The sequence below is a fragment of the Odontesthes bonariensis genome, chromosome 22 (genome assembly GCF_027942865.1).
Source record: "Odontesthes bonariensis isolate fOdoBon6 chromosome 22, fOdoBon6.hap1, whole genome shotgun sequence".
NCBI classification, from domain to species: domain Eukaryota; kingdom Metazoa; phylum Chordata; class Actinopteri; order Atheriniformes; family Atherinopsidae; genus Odontesthes; species Odontesthes bonariensis.
In genome coordinates, this window is record NC_134527.1 from 282,549 (window position 1) to 299,156 (window position 16,608).

Sequence of the window (16,608 nt, forward strand, 5' to 3'; positions counted from 1 at the left end):
CTGAACTCTGCAGTCAACTGATGAGAGGCGGGGCAGATGGGCACATGGAGGAGGAGGCGGGGCAGATGGGCTGTGTTCGAAACCGCCTACTACATACTGCATACTCATCGATCAGACAGTATGCGGAGCGTTTACCCACAATGCATTTGGCTCCTGCCCGAGCCAAAATCAGCCGGCCTGAAGCTGATTTCTCTTAAGCTCTAAACTCTGTAAACTTTAGCAACATTTGAAACATTTTCAGGTGAGAAAGTAGTCATTTAGATCCCCAACGTGTTGAAAACCTGACAAAATACCGGCTGTTTACAATTTTGTTCCCACGAATGCGGCGCTACTAAAGCTAGCCGCAGTGAGCAACGCACTTCCTGTTATTTTCACAAAATAAAATACCCGTTGCCTTTTATCATAGGGAAAGCCATTACCATACAATTGGTGCTTTTGTTTTGAAAGCAGGAAGTGAACCTACCCTCGTTGTAGCTAGCTTTCCATTTTGACAGGAAATGACGATCGGCGACGTCACGTTACGTTGCATCTTGGGTAGTTTGAGTATGAGTAGTAACCTCATGATGCATACCCAACATTTAGGAGAATCTAGTATACATCCGGCAACTTAAAAAAGTTAAAGTTAGTATGAGTAGTAGGAGACGTATGCGGTTTCAAACACAGCCTCGGTCACATGGAGGCGGGGCAGATGGGCATATGCTCCCAGGCTTCATTAGAAGTACCAATTAAACAGCTGATGGATTCAAATGCAGAAACTTTTCTGAACCCTTTAGCCTGCAGCTAAATTCAACAGCAGCCTGAACCCGTTGGTTAGAACTCTGCTGAGTTCATAGAAACAGAAACATGGAGCTGATCCAACAGACATCATGTCAGCTTCCTCTGCTCCAAGTTAAATAAATGAAGAATAAAACACCAAAGAACACCAAACTGTCAGAAACGATAACAGCAGCGACTTCCAACAGCTTCGTCCCTCACCTGGTCGCAGAGCTGCTGGTCTTCATGGGGTCATCAGATCAGTGGCACGACTCTCAGGGTTAGGGTCATGTGACACTGAGTGAACACAGCTGGGCCTTATTGAACCAATCATGTGAACTCTGAGGGAAACTGGAGGCAGATGAGCAGCAACAACTCACCGAGGAGCCAAAACCACTTTTATGATTTAGGATAAAATATCTATCCACAAGAGAGAAAGAGGCCCCGAGCATTTAGAGCATTAAAGATTTTAATTAAAGACAAAACATTCAGAAAATCAGCTGGTATTTTATTAGAAAAAAACACAACAAAACATAAAAAAAAACAGGTCATTTATGTGGATGACATCACTGGTGACATCACAGTTGGCTTGACTCCGACAGCCACAGTTTGAAAGTTCGGTCGTAGGAGCTGGTGGCGATCAGCTTCCCGTCAGGTGACACGTCGACGCCCATCACCTGCAAACAGAAGGGACACTTAGACCACTGCACCAATCAGAGCGCAGCGTTGGAACAGACCAATCACAACGCAGCGTTGGAACAGACCAGACCAATCAGAGCGCAGCGTTGGAACAGACCAGACCAATCAGAGCGCAGCGTTGGAACAGACCAGACCAATCAGAGCGCAGCGTTGGAACAGACCAATCAGAGCGCAGCGTTGGAACAGACCAATCAGAGCGCAGCGTTGGAACAGACCAATCAGAGCTCGTACCTTGCCCTCGTGCCCGGCCAGCGTCTTCATGGGCATCCAGCCCGGGTGGCTCCAAACCTTCGCCGTGTTGTCATAGGCGCCGGTCAACAGGAAGTGGCCGTCAGTGGCTGCAGACAGGAAGTGATGTCAGAAACAAACAAAGCCGTGACACAGTGAAAAGGTTCAAATAAAACTTTGTTTACGTTGGAAGCGGACGGCTGACAGCAGGTTCTGGTGGGCGGGGACTGTGTACAGGCACTTCCTGTTGCGCAGCTCCCAAACCTTACAGGTGTGGTCCCCACTTCCTGTGGCCAGGTGATGCCTGAGGACACAAGCAGACATAAAACCATCAAACTGAATCTTTAATAAACATTAATAAAGTTTTCTGTTCAAACTAGGCTTTAATGTTTGATGGCGTTTCTCTCATTTCTCATTGGCTAGTTTCACTGACCCGTTGGGAGAAAAGTGCAGGCTGTAGATCTCCCTCAGGTGACCCTCCAGGAACACAACGCAGCGCCCGGTGCGCAGATCCCACACCCTGCCGAACGCATCCAGGCCTCTGATTGGACGAGACACAGAAACAGGATTAAAATCACTCTGCTGAATGCATCCAGGCCTCTGATTGGACGAGGATGCTGTAAACAGATTTAAAGAGTTAATTCCATCATCCTTTTCTTCACTGCCATGTGCAGATATGACAGGGGACGGCTACCTAAACTTTACTCCAGAAACACTTGACTCTCTTGTTGACAGCACTATAGTTTCAATGCGTACAGCACTGGGCAATGTTGCCCCTCTGAAAAGGAAGGTAATCAGTCAGAAGAGGTTGGCTCCTTGGTATAATTCAGCTGCTTTAAAGCAGGCTGCAAGAAAGCTGGAGAGACAGTGGCGTTCCTCTAATTTAGAAGAGTCTCAGTTAGTCTGGAAAGATAGTTTAATAACGTATAAGAAAGCCCTTCGTAAAGCTAGAACTGCTTATCATTCATCATTGATAGAAGAGAATAAGAACAATCCCAGGTTTCTCTTCAGCGCTGTAGCCAGTCTGACAAAGAGTCCGAGCTCTGTTGAGCCAGGTATTCCTTTAACTCTCAGCAGGGATGATATTACATCACGTCTCCATTTAAAGGTGCACAGAGAACTTCAGACTCACCCTGTGGCAACCAGCGAGCCGTCGGGATGGAAGCTCAGGTCATGAACTCCTTTGCTGTGACCCTCCTGATGGAGGATTTCCTCCTGAACCTCCAAGTCCCACAGACGCCACGAGTTATCATAGCTGTACAAACAGAGAGTTACCAAACCATCAGACCAGTTACCAAACCTGCATTTACACCATCAGACCAGTTACCAAACCATCAGACCAGTTACCAAACCATTTACACCATCAGGTGGACCCAAAATATTTACACCATCAGACCAGTTACCAAACCATTTACACCATCAGGTGGAATCAAACCATGTACACCATCAGACCAGTTACCAAATCCTTTACACCATCAGACCAGTTACCAAACCATGGACACCATCAGACCAGTTACCAAACCATTTACACCATCAGCCCAGTTACCAAACCATTTACACCATCAGACCAGTTACCAAACCATTTACACCATCAGGTGGACCCAAAACATTTACACCATCAGACCAGTTACCAAACCATTTACACCATCAGGTGGACCCAAAACATTTACACCATCAGACCAGTTACCAAACCATTTACACCATCAGGTGGACCCAAAACATTTACACCATCAGACCAGTTACCAAACCATCAGACCAGTTACCAAACCTGCATTTACACCATCAGACCAGTTACCAAACCATTTACACCATCAGACCAGTTACCAAACCATTTACACCATCAGACCAGTTACCAAACCATTTCAATTCAATTCAATTCAATTCAAAATACTTTATTTATCCCAGAGGGAAATTAAATGTTGATGTAGCTCAATTAAATCAAAGAGTTATTATAGATGCTGATGGCTGTGGGCAGGAAAGATTTCCTGTAGCGGTCCGTTTTGCATCCAAACTGAAGAAGCCTTTGACTGAAGAGACTCTGTTTTCTGATAACAGTCTCATGGAGAGGATGTTCAGGGTTGTCCATAATTCTCTTGATTTTATGCAAAATCCTTCTTTGCATTATTGTCTCCAGAGGTTCCACAGTCGTCCCCAGAACAGAACCAGCCTTCTTTATCAGGTTGTTGAGTCTTTACACCATCAGACCAGTTACCAAACCATCAAACCAGTTACCAAACCTGCATTTACACCATCAGACCAGTTACCAAACCTGCATTTACACCATCAGACCAGTTACCAAACCATTTACACCATCAGGTGGACCCAAAACATTTACACTATCAGACCAGTTACCAAACCATTTACACCATCAGGTGGAACCAAACCATGTACACCATCAGGTGGAACCAAACTATTTATACGATCAGGTGGAACCAAACCATTTACACCATCAGGTGGAACCAAACTATTTATACGATTAGGTGGAACCAAACCATTTACACCATCAGGTGGAACCAAACTATTTATACGATTAGGTGGAACCAAACCATTTACACCATCAGACCAGTTACCAAACCATTTACACCATCAGGTGGAACCAAACCATGTACACCATCAGACCAGTTACCAAACCATTTACACCATCAGACCAGTTACCAAACCATTTACACCATCAGACCAGTTACCAAACCATTTACACCATCAGACCAGTTACCAAACCATGTACACCATCAGACCAGTTACCAAACCATTTACACCATCAGGTGGACCCATAATATTTACACCATCAGACCAGTTACCAAACCATTTACACCATCAGGTGGAATCAAACCATGTACACCATCAGACCAGTTACCAAATCATGTACACCATCAGACCAGTTAACAAACCATTTACACCATCAGACCAGTTACCAAACCTGCATTTACACCATTAGACCAGTTACCAAACCATTTACACCATCAGACCAGTTAACAAACCATTTACACCATCAGACCAGTTACCAAACCTGCATTTACACCATTAGACCAGTTACCAAACCATTTACACCATCAGACCAGTTACCAAACCATTTACACCATCAGACCAGTTTCCAAACCATTTACACCATCAGACCAGTTACCAAACCATTTACACCATCAGACCAGTTTCCAAACCATTTACACCATCAGAGCAGTTACCAAACCATTTACACCATCAGAACAGTTTCCAAACCATTTACACCATCAGACCAGTTACAAACCTGCATTTACACCATCAGACCAGTTACCAAACCATGTACACCATCAGACCAGTTACCAAACCATTTACACCATCAGACCAGTTACCAAACGATGTACACCATCAGACCAGTTACCAAACCATTTACACCATCAGACCAGTTACCAAACCATTTACACCATCAGACCAGTTTCCAAACCATTTACACTATCAGACCAGTTACCAAACCATTTACACCATCAGACCAGTTACCAAACCATTTACACCATTAGACCAGTTACCAAACCATTTACACCATCAGACCAGTTACCAAACCATTTACACCATCAGACCAGTTTCCAAACCATTTACACCATCAGACCAGTTACCAAACCATTTACACCATCAGACCAGTTACCAAACCATTTACACCATCAGACCAGTTACCAAACCATTTACACCATCAGACCAGTTTCCAAACCATTTACACCATCAGACCAGTTACCAAACCATTTACACCATCAGACCAGTTACCAAACCATGTACACCATCAGACCAGTTACCAAACCATTTACACCATCAGACCAGTTACCAAACCATTTACACCATCAGACCAGTTACCAAACCATTTACACCATCAGACCAGTTAACAAACCATTTACACCATCAGACCAGTTTCCAAACCATTTACACTATCAGACCAGTTAACAAACCATTTACACCATCAGACCAGTTTCCAAACCATTTACACCATCAGACCAGTTTCCAAACCATTTACACTATCAGACCAGTTACCAAACCATGTACACCATCAGACCAGTTACCAAACCATGTACACCATCAGACCAGTTACCAAACCATTTACACCATCAGACCAGTTACCAAACCATTTACACCATCAGGTGGACCCAAAATATTTACACCATCAGACCAGTTACAAACCTGCATTTACACCATCAGACCAGTTAACAAACCATTTACACCATCAGACCAGTTTCCAAACCATTTACACTATCAGACCAGTTACCAAACCATGTACACCATCAGACCAGTTACCAAACCATGTACATCATCAGACCAGTTACCAAACCATTTACACCATCAGGTGGGACCACACCGGGACTCTGGGACCACACCGGGACTCTGGGACCACACTGGGACTCTGGGACCACACTGGGACTCTGGACCACACTGGGACTCTGGACCACACTGGGACTCTGGACCACACCGGGACTCTGGACCACACCGGGACTCTGGGACCACACTGGGACTCGGGACCACACCGGGACTCTGGGACCACACTGGGACTCGGGACCACACTGGGACTCTGGGACCACACTGGGACTCTGGACCACACTGGGACTCTGGACCACACTGGGACTCTGGGACCACACTGGGACTCTGGGACCACACTGGGACTCTGGGACCACACTGGGACTCTGGGATCACACTGGGACTCTGGGACCACACTGGGACTCTGGGACCACACTGGGACTCTGGACCACACCGGGACTCTGGGACCACACTGGGACTCGGGACCACACTGGGACTCTGGGACCACACTGGGACTCGGGACCACACTGGGACTCTGGGACCACACTGGGACTCTGGACCACACTGGGACTCTGGACCACACTGGGACTCTGGACCACACTGGGACTCTGGGACCACACTGGGACTCTGGACCACACTGGGACTCTGGGACCACACTGGGACTCTGGGACCACACTGGGACTCTGGGACCACACTGGGACTCGGGACCACACTGGGACTCGGGACCACACTGGGACTCTGGGATCACACTGGGACTCGGGACCACACTGGGACTCTGGGACCACACTGGGACTCTGGGACCACACTGGGACTCTGGGACCACACTGGGACTCGGGACCACACTGGGACTCTGGGACCACACTGGGACTCTGGACCACACTGGGACTCGGGACCACACTGGGACTCTGGGACCACACTGGGACTCTGGGACCACACTGGGACTCGGGACCACACTGGGACTCTGGGATCACACTGGGACTCTGGGACCACACTGGGACTCTGGGACCACACTGGGACTCTGGGACCACACTGGGACTCTGGACCACACTGGGACTCTGGGACCACACTGGGACTCTGGGACCACACTGGGACTCTGGGATCACACTGGGACTCTGGGACCACACTGGGACTCTGGGATCACACTGGGACTCTGGGACCACACTGGGACTCTGGGACCACACTGGGACTCTGGACCACACTGGGACTCTGGACCACACTGGGACTCTGGACCACACTGGGACTCTGGGACCACACTGGGACTCTGGGATCACACTGGGACTCTGGGACCACACTGGGACTCTGGGACCACACTGGGACTCTGGGACCACACTGGGACTCTGGGACCACACTGGGACTCTGGGACAAACTTACCAGGTCGTTCCCAGGAACCTTCCGGACGGATGCCAGGACACCCGAGACACTCGTTCACTGTGACCCTCGATGTCAGCCACCGGCTCATCGCTACGGCAACGACACACAGAAGATTACAGGTCAGTTTTACTCACGCTCATATTCTCTGTCTCCTCCCTCCTCGTCTCCTCCCTCCCTGTCTCCTCCCTCCCTGTCTCCTACCTCCCTGTCTCCTACCTCCCTGTCTCCTACCTCCTTGTCTCTCTGTCTCCTCCCTCCCTGTCTCCTACCTCCCTGTCTCTCTGTCTCCTCCCTCCTCGTCTCCTCCCTCCCTGTCTCCTACCTCCTTGTCTCTCTGTCTCCTCCCTCCTCGTCTCCTCCCTCCCTGTCTCCTCCCTCCCTGTCTCCTCCCTCCCTGTCTCCTCCCTCCCTGTCTCCTCCCTCCCTGTCTCCCTGTCTCCTCCCTCCCTGTCTCCCTGTCTCCTCCCTCCCTGTCTCCTACCTCCTGGTCTCTCTTTCTCCTCCCTCCTTGCCTCCTCCCTCCCTGTCTCCTCCCTCCTTGCTTCCTCATCTCCTCCCTCCTTGTCTCCTACCTCTCGAGGTTCCACAGCTTCACCGTCCCATCAGCAGCACATGACGCCAGGCTGACATCTGATTGGTCCAGAGAGACTCCAGCCTGCGGGCGAAACACGATGGCTCCCACGTTGGTGTTGTGTCCTTAAGCCAAAGGGAAAAGGTGAAGCTGTTCAAGTTGCATTAAACCCCAGTATTTCAGGGTAAAGGTTAGGGTAAAGGTAAGGGTTAGGGTAAAGGTAAGGGTCAGGGGTAAAGGTTAGGGTAAGGGTAAAGGTAAAGGTTAAGGTAAGGGTTAGGTTAAAAGGTTAAGGTAAGGGTTAGGGTAAAGGTTAGGGTAAAGGTTAGGGTAAGGGTAAAGGTAAAGGTTAGGGTCAGGGTAAGGTTAAAAGGTAAAGGTTAGGGTAAGGGTTAGGGTAAAGGTTAGGGTCAGAGTTAGGGTCAGGGTAAAGGTAAGGGTTAGGGTTTCTATGACTCAGGGGAGCGTTTATAACCCTTAAATCAAAACCAACATGAACATGATCGACCGTGTTTCAGGCTCCGCCCACCTCTGAGTGTGCGAATCGGGTTGCAGTCGGGGACGGACCACAGCTTACACAGTCCGCTCCTGGGGATTAGCACGTTAGCATTAGTTACAGTTTAACATGAGCACGGAGTTAAAACATGCTAAAGCTCATATGGTCGGTGGGTGGGGCTTGTTACCAGGAAGCGGTGGCCAACATCTTGGAGTCTGGGCTGAAATGGCAGAAGCTGATTGGTCGATCATCACCAATCTGACTGCAGAAGTTGTTCAGATTCTGCAGAAGAAGAAGATTCTTTCAGCTTTAGAACAGGACGTGGATCAGAACACAGGACCGGGTTACGGAGTAGAAGTGGGTCAGGCTGCCCTTCAGAATCAGCTCATCAGAACTTCCTGTCAGCTGATCCACAGAACCAGAACGTTCAATCCGAGGTTCTACAGCAGCTGTTCTGGTTCTTCTGTTCTTTAACCTTAAGACTCTGAGACTCTGAGCTAACCATTAAACACAGTTAACAATGTATGTTATTAAACTCCGGTGGTGGCGTGTTGGTGGCGTGTTTGTGGCGGCGGTCTCACCCTCAGGCTCTTGTGCAGTTCTTGTTGGCGCATCGTCCTGGTCGACTCGTTAACATCCTTCTGAGCGCGTGCAGCTTCCAGGCGCCTCACTGCCCTAATGGACCAATTAGAACAGCACTTCCTGAGTCTCAACCAATGAAATGTCATCCAGCAACAATCAGCTCAGGCTGTGACCTCTGACAGAAGGTGCTGCAGAGTCTCAGGCTGCATTCCAAACCGCATACTTCTCCTACTTCTCCTACTAACTTTCTGAGTTAGTATGCGAGTTTGAGTAAGCGAGAAGTTGCCGGATGCATACTAGATTCTCCGAAATGTTGGGTATGCATCATGAGGTTACTACTCATACTCAAACTACCCAAGATGCAACGTAACGTGACCGATCGTCATTTCCTGTCAAAACGGCAGTTTCAAGCTAGCTACAACGAGGGTAGGTTCACTTCCTGTTTTCAAAACAAAAGCACCAATTGTATGGTAATGGCTTTCCCTATGATAAAAGGCAACGGGTATTTTATTTTGTGAAAATAACCGGAAGTGCGTTGCTCACTGCGGCAAGCTTTAGTAGCGCCGAATTCGTGGGAACAAAATTGTAAACAGCCGGTATTTTGTCAGATTTTCAACACGTTGGGGATCTAAACGACTACTTTCTCACCTGAAAATGTTTCAAATGTTGCTAAAGTTTACAGAGTTTAGAGCTTAAGGGAAATCAGCTTCAGGCCGGCTGATTTCAGCTCGGGCAGGAGAGAAATGCATTTTGGGTAAACGCTATGCATACTGTCTGATCGATGAGTATGTAGTATGCAGTATGTAGTATGCAGTATGCAGTATGTAGTGTGCAGTATGTAGTATGCAGTATGTAGTGTGCAGTATGCAGTATGTAGTATGCAGTATGTAGTGTGCAGTATGCAGTATGCTGTATGCCGTATGTAGTATGTAGTATGCTGTATGTAGTATGTAGTATGCAGTATGTAGTATGCAGTGTGCAGTATGCAGAGTGCTGTATGCCGTATGTAGTATGCAGTGTGCAGTATGTAGAGTGCAGTATGCCGTATGTAGTATGCAGTGTGCAGTATGTAGTATGCAGTGTGCAGTATGCAGTATGCTGTATGCCGTATGTAGTATGCAGTATGTAGAGTGCAGTATGTAGTATGCAGTGTGCAGTATGTAGTATGCAGTGTGCGGTATGTAGTATGCAGTATGCCGTATGTAGTATGCAGTGTCCAGTATGTAGTATGCAGTCCAGTATGTAGTATGCAGTGTGCAGTATGTAGTATGCAGTGTGCCGTATGCAGTATGCCGTATGCAGTATGTAGTGTGCAGTGTGCCGTATGTAGTATGCAGTATGCCGTATGCAGTGTGCAGTATGCAGTATGTAGAGTGCAGTATGTAGTATGTAGTATGCAGTATGCCGTATGTAGTATGCAGTATGCCGTATGTAGTATGCAGTATGCCGTATGTAGTATGCAGTGTCCAGTATGTAGTATGTAGTGTGCAGTGTGCAGTATGTAGTATGCAGTGTGTAGTGTGCAGTATGTAGTATGCAGTATGCCGTATGTAGTGTGCAGTGTGCAGTATGTAGTATGCAGTATGCAGTGTGTAGTGTGCAGTGTGCCGTATGCAGTGTGCAGTATGCAGTATGTAGTATGCAGTGTGCGGTATGTAGTATGCAGTGTGTAGTATGCAATATGTAGTGTGCAGTGTGCCGTATGTAGTGTGCCGTGTGCAGTATGCAGTATGTAGTATGCAGTGTGCGGTATGTAGTATGCAGTATGTAGTATGCAGTATGTAGTGTGCAGTGTGCCGTATGTAGTATGCAGTATGCAGTGTGTAGTGTGCAGTGTGCCGTATGCAGTATGCCGTATGCAGTGTGCAGTATGCAGTATGCAGTATGTAGTGTGCCGTGTGCAGTATGCAGTATGTAGTATGCAGTGTGCGGTATGTAGTATGCAGTGTGCGGTATGCAGTATGCCGTATGCAGTATGTAGTATGTAGTATGCAGTATGCCGTATGCAGTATGCAGTATGTAGTATGCAGTATCTAGTATGCAGTATGCCGTGTGCAGTATGCAGTATGCCGTATGCAGTATGCAGTATGTAGTATGCAGTATGCAGTATGCAGTATGCCGTGTGCAGTATGCAGTATGCCGTATGCAGTATCTAGTATGCAGTATGCAGTATGCCGTATGCAGTATCTAGTATGCAGTATGCCGTATGCAGTATGCCGTGTGCAGTATGCCGTGTGCAGTAAGTAGTATGCAGTATGTATTATGCCGTATGCAGTATGTAGTATGCAGTATGCCGTGTGCAGTATGTAGTATGCAGTATGCCGTATGCAGTATCTAGTATGCAGTATGCCGTATGCAGTATGCCGTGTGCAGTATGCAGTATCTAGTATGCAGTATGCCGTATGCAGTATCTAGTATGCAGTATGCCGTATGCAGTATGCCGTGTGCAGTATGCCGTGTGCAGTAAGTAGTATGCAGTATGTATTATGCCGTATGCAGTATGTAGTATGCCGTGTGCAGTATGTAGTATGCCGTATGCAGTATGCCGTATGTAATATGCAGTATGCCGTATGCAGTATGCCGTATGCAGTATCTAGTATGCAGTATGCTGTATGCAGTATCTAGTATGCAGTATGCCGTATGCAGTATGCAGTATGCCGTGTGCAGTATGCAGTATGCCGTGTGCAGTATCTAGTATGCAGTATGCCGTATGCCGTGTGCAGTATGCCGTGTGCAGTAAGTAGTATGCAGTATGTATTATGCCGTATGCAGTATGTAGTATGCAGTATGCCGTGTGCAGTATGTAGTATGCCGTATGCAGTATGTAGTATGCAGTATGTAGTATGCCGTATGCAGTATGTAGTATGTAGTGTGTAGTATGTAGTACGTAGTATGCAGTATGTAGTATGCAGTATGTAGTGTGCAGTATGTAGTATGCAGTATGTAGTACGTAGTATGCAGTATGCAGTGTGTAGTATGTAGTACGTAGTATGCAGTATGTAGTGTGCAGTACGTAGTATGCAGTGTGCAGTATGTAGTGTGCAGTATGCAGTATGTAGTGTGCAGTATGTAGTATGCAGTATGTAGTGTGCAGTATGCAGTATGTAGTATGCAGTGTGCAGTATGTAGTGTGCAGTATGCAGTGTGCAGTATGAAGTATGCAGTGTGCAGTATGTAGTGTGCAGTGTGCAGTATGTAGTGTGCAGTGTGCAGTATGCAGTATGTAGTGTGCAGTATGTAGTGTGCAGTATGTAGTGTGCAGTATGTAGTATGTAGTATGCAGTATGCAGTGTGCAGTATGCAGTGTGCAGTATGCAGTATGTAGTATGCAGTGTGCAGTATGCAGTATGTAGTATGTAGTATGCAGTGTGCAGTATGTAGTATGTAGTTTCGAACACAGCCCAAGTAACTAATTGATTGCCACGGCAACCAACAGAGACATCAGTTAAAGTCTGGGGTGTCTCTGATTGGTCAGTTTACTGATGACTCACCGTGGAAGAGAGTATCTGGCCAACCAGAGCCGAGCGTCCTTCAGGGAGGCGGAGCCTTCATGGTACCACGTCTGCTGACACTGTGATTGGTCAGAAAGAACAGGACCCAGTTTACATCACCAACCTGAACCCAACCATCGGGATCCAGATGTTTCTATTCTCTGGATCCTCAGTACCGGTTCTGTGGCGTCCAGGTTTACACCGGAGCCACAGGACCCACTGGGGCGGGACTCACCTCGTCCTGGGACCTCTTGGCCCGCTCCTCGTCTTTTCTGGACTTCTTCAGGGCGTCGGGTCCGACCACGGACAGAACGCCACGCAGCCTCTCCCGGCGGTCAGCTGGTCCCTCTCCAAACAACGTGATTGGCTCCCCCAGTGCTCGGAGGCCGGCCTTCACCTCGGCGTCATCTGTGGACACGGTGATCTGCCGCGCTCGCCGGCGCCGCTCAAACTCAGCGAGAGCATCATGCTGCCGCTCGCTGACCCGCTCCTCCATCTCCAGAGTCTCCCCTGAACCATAGGAAACCGACTCATGAGTATGAGAACCGTATCCATGGAGACGACACAACCGTATCCATGGAGACGACACAACCGTATCCATGGAGACAACACAACCGTATCCATGGAGAAGACACAACCGTATCCATGGAGACGACACAACCGTATTCATGGAGAAGACACAACCGTATCCATGGAAACATGTTCCCTCAGCTCACCTGAGCCTTAATCTGGTTACCATGGAAACATGTTCCCTCAGCTCACCTGAGCCTTAGTCTGGTTGCCATGGTAACATGTTCCCTCAGCTCACCTGAGCCTTAATATGGTTGCCATGGAAACTTTGTCCCTCAGCTCACCTGAGCCTTAATCTGGTTGCCATGGAAACAGCTCACAGCTAAAGTTGACCCACCTGAGGAGATGTTGATGTTTCCAGCCTTGATTCCCGCCTTGACGCCATCACTTCCCCTTTTCTCTGAGCTCAGGCGCTCGCGCTCCTTCTCTTCGAGGCTGCCGTAGAAAACGCGACTTCTCTTCACCGCTGGAGCGGAGTCCTCATCGTCCGACATCCTGCCGACTTCTTCTTCTGCTGCTGCCGGAATAACCACCGGAGAAGAAGAAGAGGACAACACTCACGGCTCATTAAGAGAAACAGAGAAAAAGAGAAAGTGGAACAAACGAGTAAAAAAACTGTTTCTGTTTTCTAAAATTAAAACATCTGAAGAAGTCCCTTTTTGATGACGTCAGATAGTCGCATAAAGGTCGGCCAACCCGAAGCTCTGGAGCCGCTCCTGGTTCTGCTGGGTCGGCCCGGTTCTGTTCAGTGTCTTCTTCTTCTACGGATAATAAACTGCTTCTGCTCAGCGTCTTCTTCTTCTACGGATAATAAACTGCAGCCTGTTCTGATTTTAAGGGCCATGTTCCTCTGAGCAGGTTATGGTGGATATGATCTTGTCTTCCTCTGCATTCCTTTATTTGGCTAGATTAGAGCTATATTTTCTACAGTATTTGGCAATTTCGAATTTCATAAGTTCCCATTTGTTACAATATTTATCATCAATTTGAGCTTCATTCCATCTTCATAATTTAAAATTGAGCTATTCAGTTTCCAATAAGAAGAACGGTTATGACAAGCAGGGAATAGAGGAATAATGATGTGTACAGCTTTGTGATCTGTTAATGGTGTGGCTATAATTTGTGCTGTTGGGTTTTCTTTTAGACCCCTAGACATCAGCCAAAAGTCAATTCTAGATTGGGAGGATCCCGCTTTATTAGACCATGTGTATACTTTGTTAGTCGGAAATGTTTCTCTCCAAATATCTATCAAATCAAATCTTTGCATGAAAAGCTTTAAATAGCAGCTTTCATTGTTGTTTTGTCTTGATGGCCATCTATCTAAAATATTATCAAGAGCAACGTTAAAATCCCCAAAAGGAAGGCATTTGGGAACTTGTTTAACCATATTAATATGTTTTGTTCTATGATATCAAACAGTTTATGTTCCTCTGAGCACCGCCAAACCTCCACTTGAGTCTCTGAGCCGCCATGAAGGTCTGAGCACGTGAGTTCTGTCGCCTCACGCACGCGCTTTGTTCGTGCCAAATTTCCGTTGCATTTTCCGGTTGTTTTCGGTGGAAATTCTAAGTTAGTTTGAGATTTTTAGACAAACTTACCGCTGAGCACGAACGAGGCTGAAGCGTCTCTGAGCTCCGTGACCCGGATGTAGCAGGGAATCAGCTTCCGGGTCAAAGGTTCTTCTTCCGGTTAATGCATCCACAGCAGCGCACAGACTCCGGAGATAAATTCAGGAGATAAAAGCAAACAGCAGCTCACCTGTCCACCGAACACCTGCCGGTTCCGAAGGATCCGCCGCCGAGCTGCGCGAGGAGCGTCCACTTGGCTCCGGTGAACCACGTGGGGACAGGTTAGCACGTTAGCCTGTTTATTTATTTGTTTGTTTGTGTTCGCGGTGCGGGTCAGTAAATGGCTGACCGTGCTGACGTCACTGTCTGTGAACACCTGACGTTGGTCGGAATAGTTCAGAGTTGGGTTAAAGGAAAACTGTTTTATCTGTTCCTTTCCACCAACCGGGCTTATTTTAATAAGTAACCATGGTAATTGCTCCTGGGCAGGCTTAGCTTAGTTTAGCTTAGCTTAGCTTAGCTGCGTCTCACAGAATGTCCGACCGGCTGAAACAGACTCCACAACAAAGTTCCACCTGGTAGAATTCTGAGCTTCCGCCTCTCATGTCTCATTAAAAACAAAACAAAACAAAATACGGTTATCATGTCGTCAGAGGAGACATGTTGTAGCTTTGCTTTTGTTTATAATTTATGATTCACAGCATGGTAGATAAACAACAAACTGGGTAGATAAACAACAAACAATCAAATTGGGTTTTTAGTTTGTTTTTATTCAATAACCTTATTGATCACTGTGTGCAGGTCAGTCAGATAATTGATCAGAAGAAGTGATCAATAACCTTATTGATCGCTGTGTGCAGGATGTTGAGGAGGAAACCGACTCGTTTGGAGCTGAAGATTGACGACACCGAGGAGTTCGAGAGCGTGAAAAAGGAGCTGGAGGTTCAGATGATTTACATATTTAACTTATTAATTAATTGATCCGATGTGTCCTGATCAGAACTGATCACATTGATAAAGAAAGGAAGTAACAGTATTGATCAGGGAAGCTGTGAGGAAGTAATCAGACATTTTGTTTGTTTTCAGGCCAGGAAGCGTCAGCGAGAGGAGGCGGAGTCAGGAGGCGGAGGGGCTTCTGTCATCGGTGCTGATATGATGGGGGGCGGAGCCTCTGCCGCAGCGTCGTCCTCTACGGCATCGAGGGCGGAGCTTATCAATGAGCGAATTGGCTACAAGCCCCACCCCAAACCGGCCACACTGCCGACCTTATTTGGAAGTTTACAGTTTTAATAAACAGTTTGAAAAGAAAACTGATGTTTGTTTGGAGTAATTTTAAGTTTCTAACCAATCAGAAGCCAGGTGGAACCCAGAGAAGACTCACCTGAAGCAGCAGCAGCACAAAGTGGTGCCAGATCAGTTTAATAAGTTTAATAAATGTTTAATAAGCTCCGGAGCATCCCCCGAATGCCAATCAGATAAAGGTTTGTCAGACATTTTTTATATTTATATTAACTTTGTTCGCCTTCAGAAAATAGCTGCTGAATTCTACTTCTGCTGGTTTTGATAGTTTAATAATGTATAAGAAAGCCCTTCGTAAAGCTAGAACTGCTTATTATTCATCATTGATAGAAGAGAATAAGAACAATCCCAGGTTTCTTTTCAGCACTGTAGCCAGTCTGACTAAGAGTCCGAGTTCTGCTGAGCCAGTTATTCCTTTAACTCTCAGCAGGGATGATTTCATGAGCTTCTTTATTAATAAAATTGTTTCTATCAGAGAGAAGATTGATGGAGTCCTTCCCACTATTATCAGTGATGTATCATCAAGTACAGCAGCTTTAGAAGTATCTTTAGAACCTGATTTATATTTAGACGGCTTCTGCCCAGTTGATCTCTCTTAACTAACAACAGCAATAGTCTCTTCTAAACCATCAACTTGTGTTTTAGACCCAATCCCAACCAGACTGATCAAGGAGGTTTTCCCATTAATCAATACTTCCATATTGGATTTGATCAATCTGTCTTTGTTGA

At 46.9% G+C, this 16,608-nt stretch overlaps 2 protein-coding genes across 5 annotated transcripts; one reads left to right on the forward strand and one right to left on the reverse strand.

The window, feature by feature from the left end:
* Positions 1-1,240: 1,240 nt before the first annotated feature.
* prpf4 (pre-mRNA splicing tri-snRNP complex factor PRPF4) lies at positions 1,241-14,690 on the reverse strand. 3 transcript variants are annotated; one of them, XM_075455941.1, is made up of 14 exons: positions 14,611-14,690; positions 13,350-13,529; positions 12,678-12,952; positions 12,443-12,522; positions 8,951-9,044; positions 8,557-8,651; positions 8,403-8,461; positions 7,875-7,998; positions 7,303-7,392; positions 2,813-2,935; positions 2,114-2,221; positions 1,866-1,984; positions 1,684-1,790; positions 1,241-1,430 (listed from the first exon to the last, which is right to left on the reverse strand). In XM_075455941.1, exons 2-14 carry the CDS (start codon positions 13,504-13,506, stop codon positions 1,332-1,334), a joined length of 1,530 nt encoding a protein of 509 aa, XP_075312056.1. In that variant the 5' UTR covers positions 13,507-13,529; positions 14,611-14,690; the 3' UTR covers positions 1,241-1,331. The 3 variants fall into 3 exon arrangements, with proteins under 3 accessions (XP_075312056.1, XP_075312058.1, XP_075312057.1); XM_075455943.1 differs by having other exon boundaries at positions 13,350-13,575; positions 14,611-14,688; XM_075455942.1 differs by having other exon boundaries at positions 13,350-13,526; positions 14,611-14,685.
* cdc26 (cell division cycle 26 homolog) lies at positions 14,679-15,890 on the forward strand. 2 transcript variants are annotated; one of them, XM_075455945.1, is made up of 3 exons: positions 14,679-14,861; positions 15,382-15,522; positions 15,667-15,890. In XM_075455945.1, the coding sequence occupies exons 2-3, from the start codon at positions 15,442-15,444 to the stop codon at positions 15,868-15,870; spliced, it is 285 nt and encodes a 94-aa protein (XP_075312060.1). In that variant the 5' UTR covers positions 14,679-14,861; positions 15,382-15,441; the 3' UTR covers positions 15,871-15,890. The 2 variants fall into 2 exon arrangements, with proteins under 2 accessions (XP_075312060.1, XP_075312059.1); XM_075455944.1 differs by having other exon boundaries at positions 14,680-14,861; positions 15,441-15,522.
* Positions 15,891-16,608: the final 718 nt, after the last annotated feature.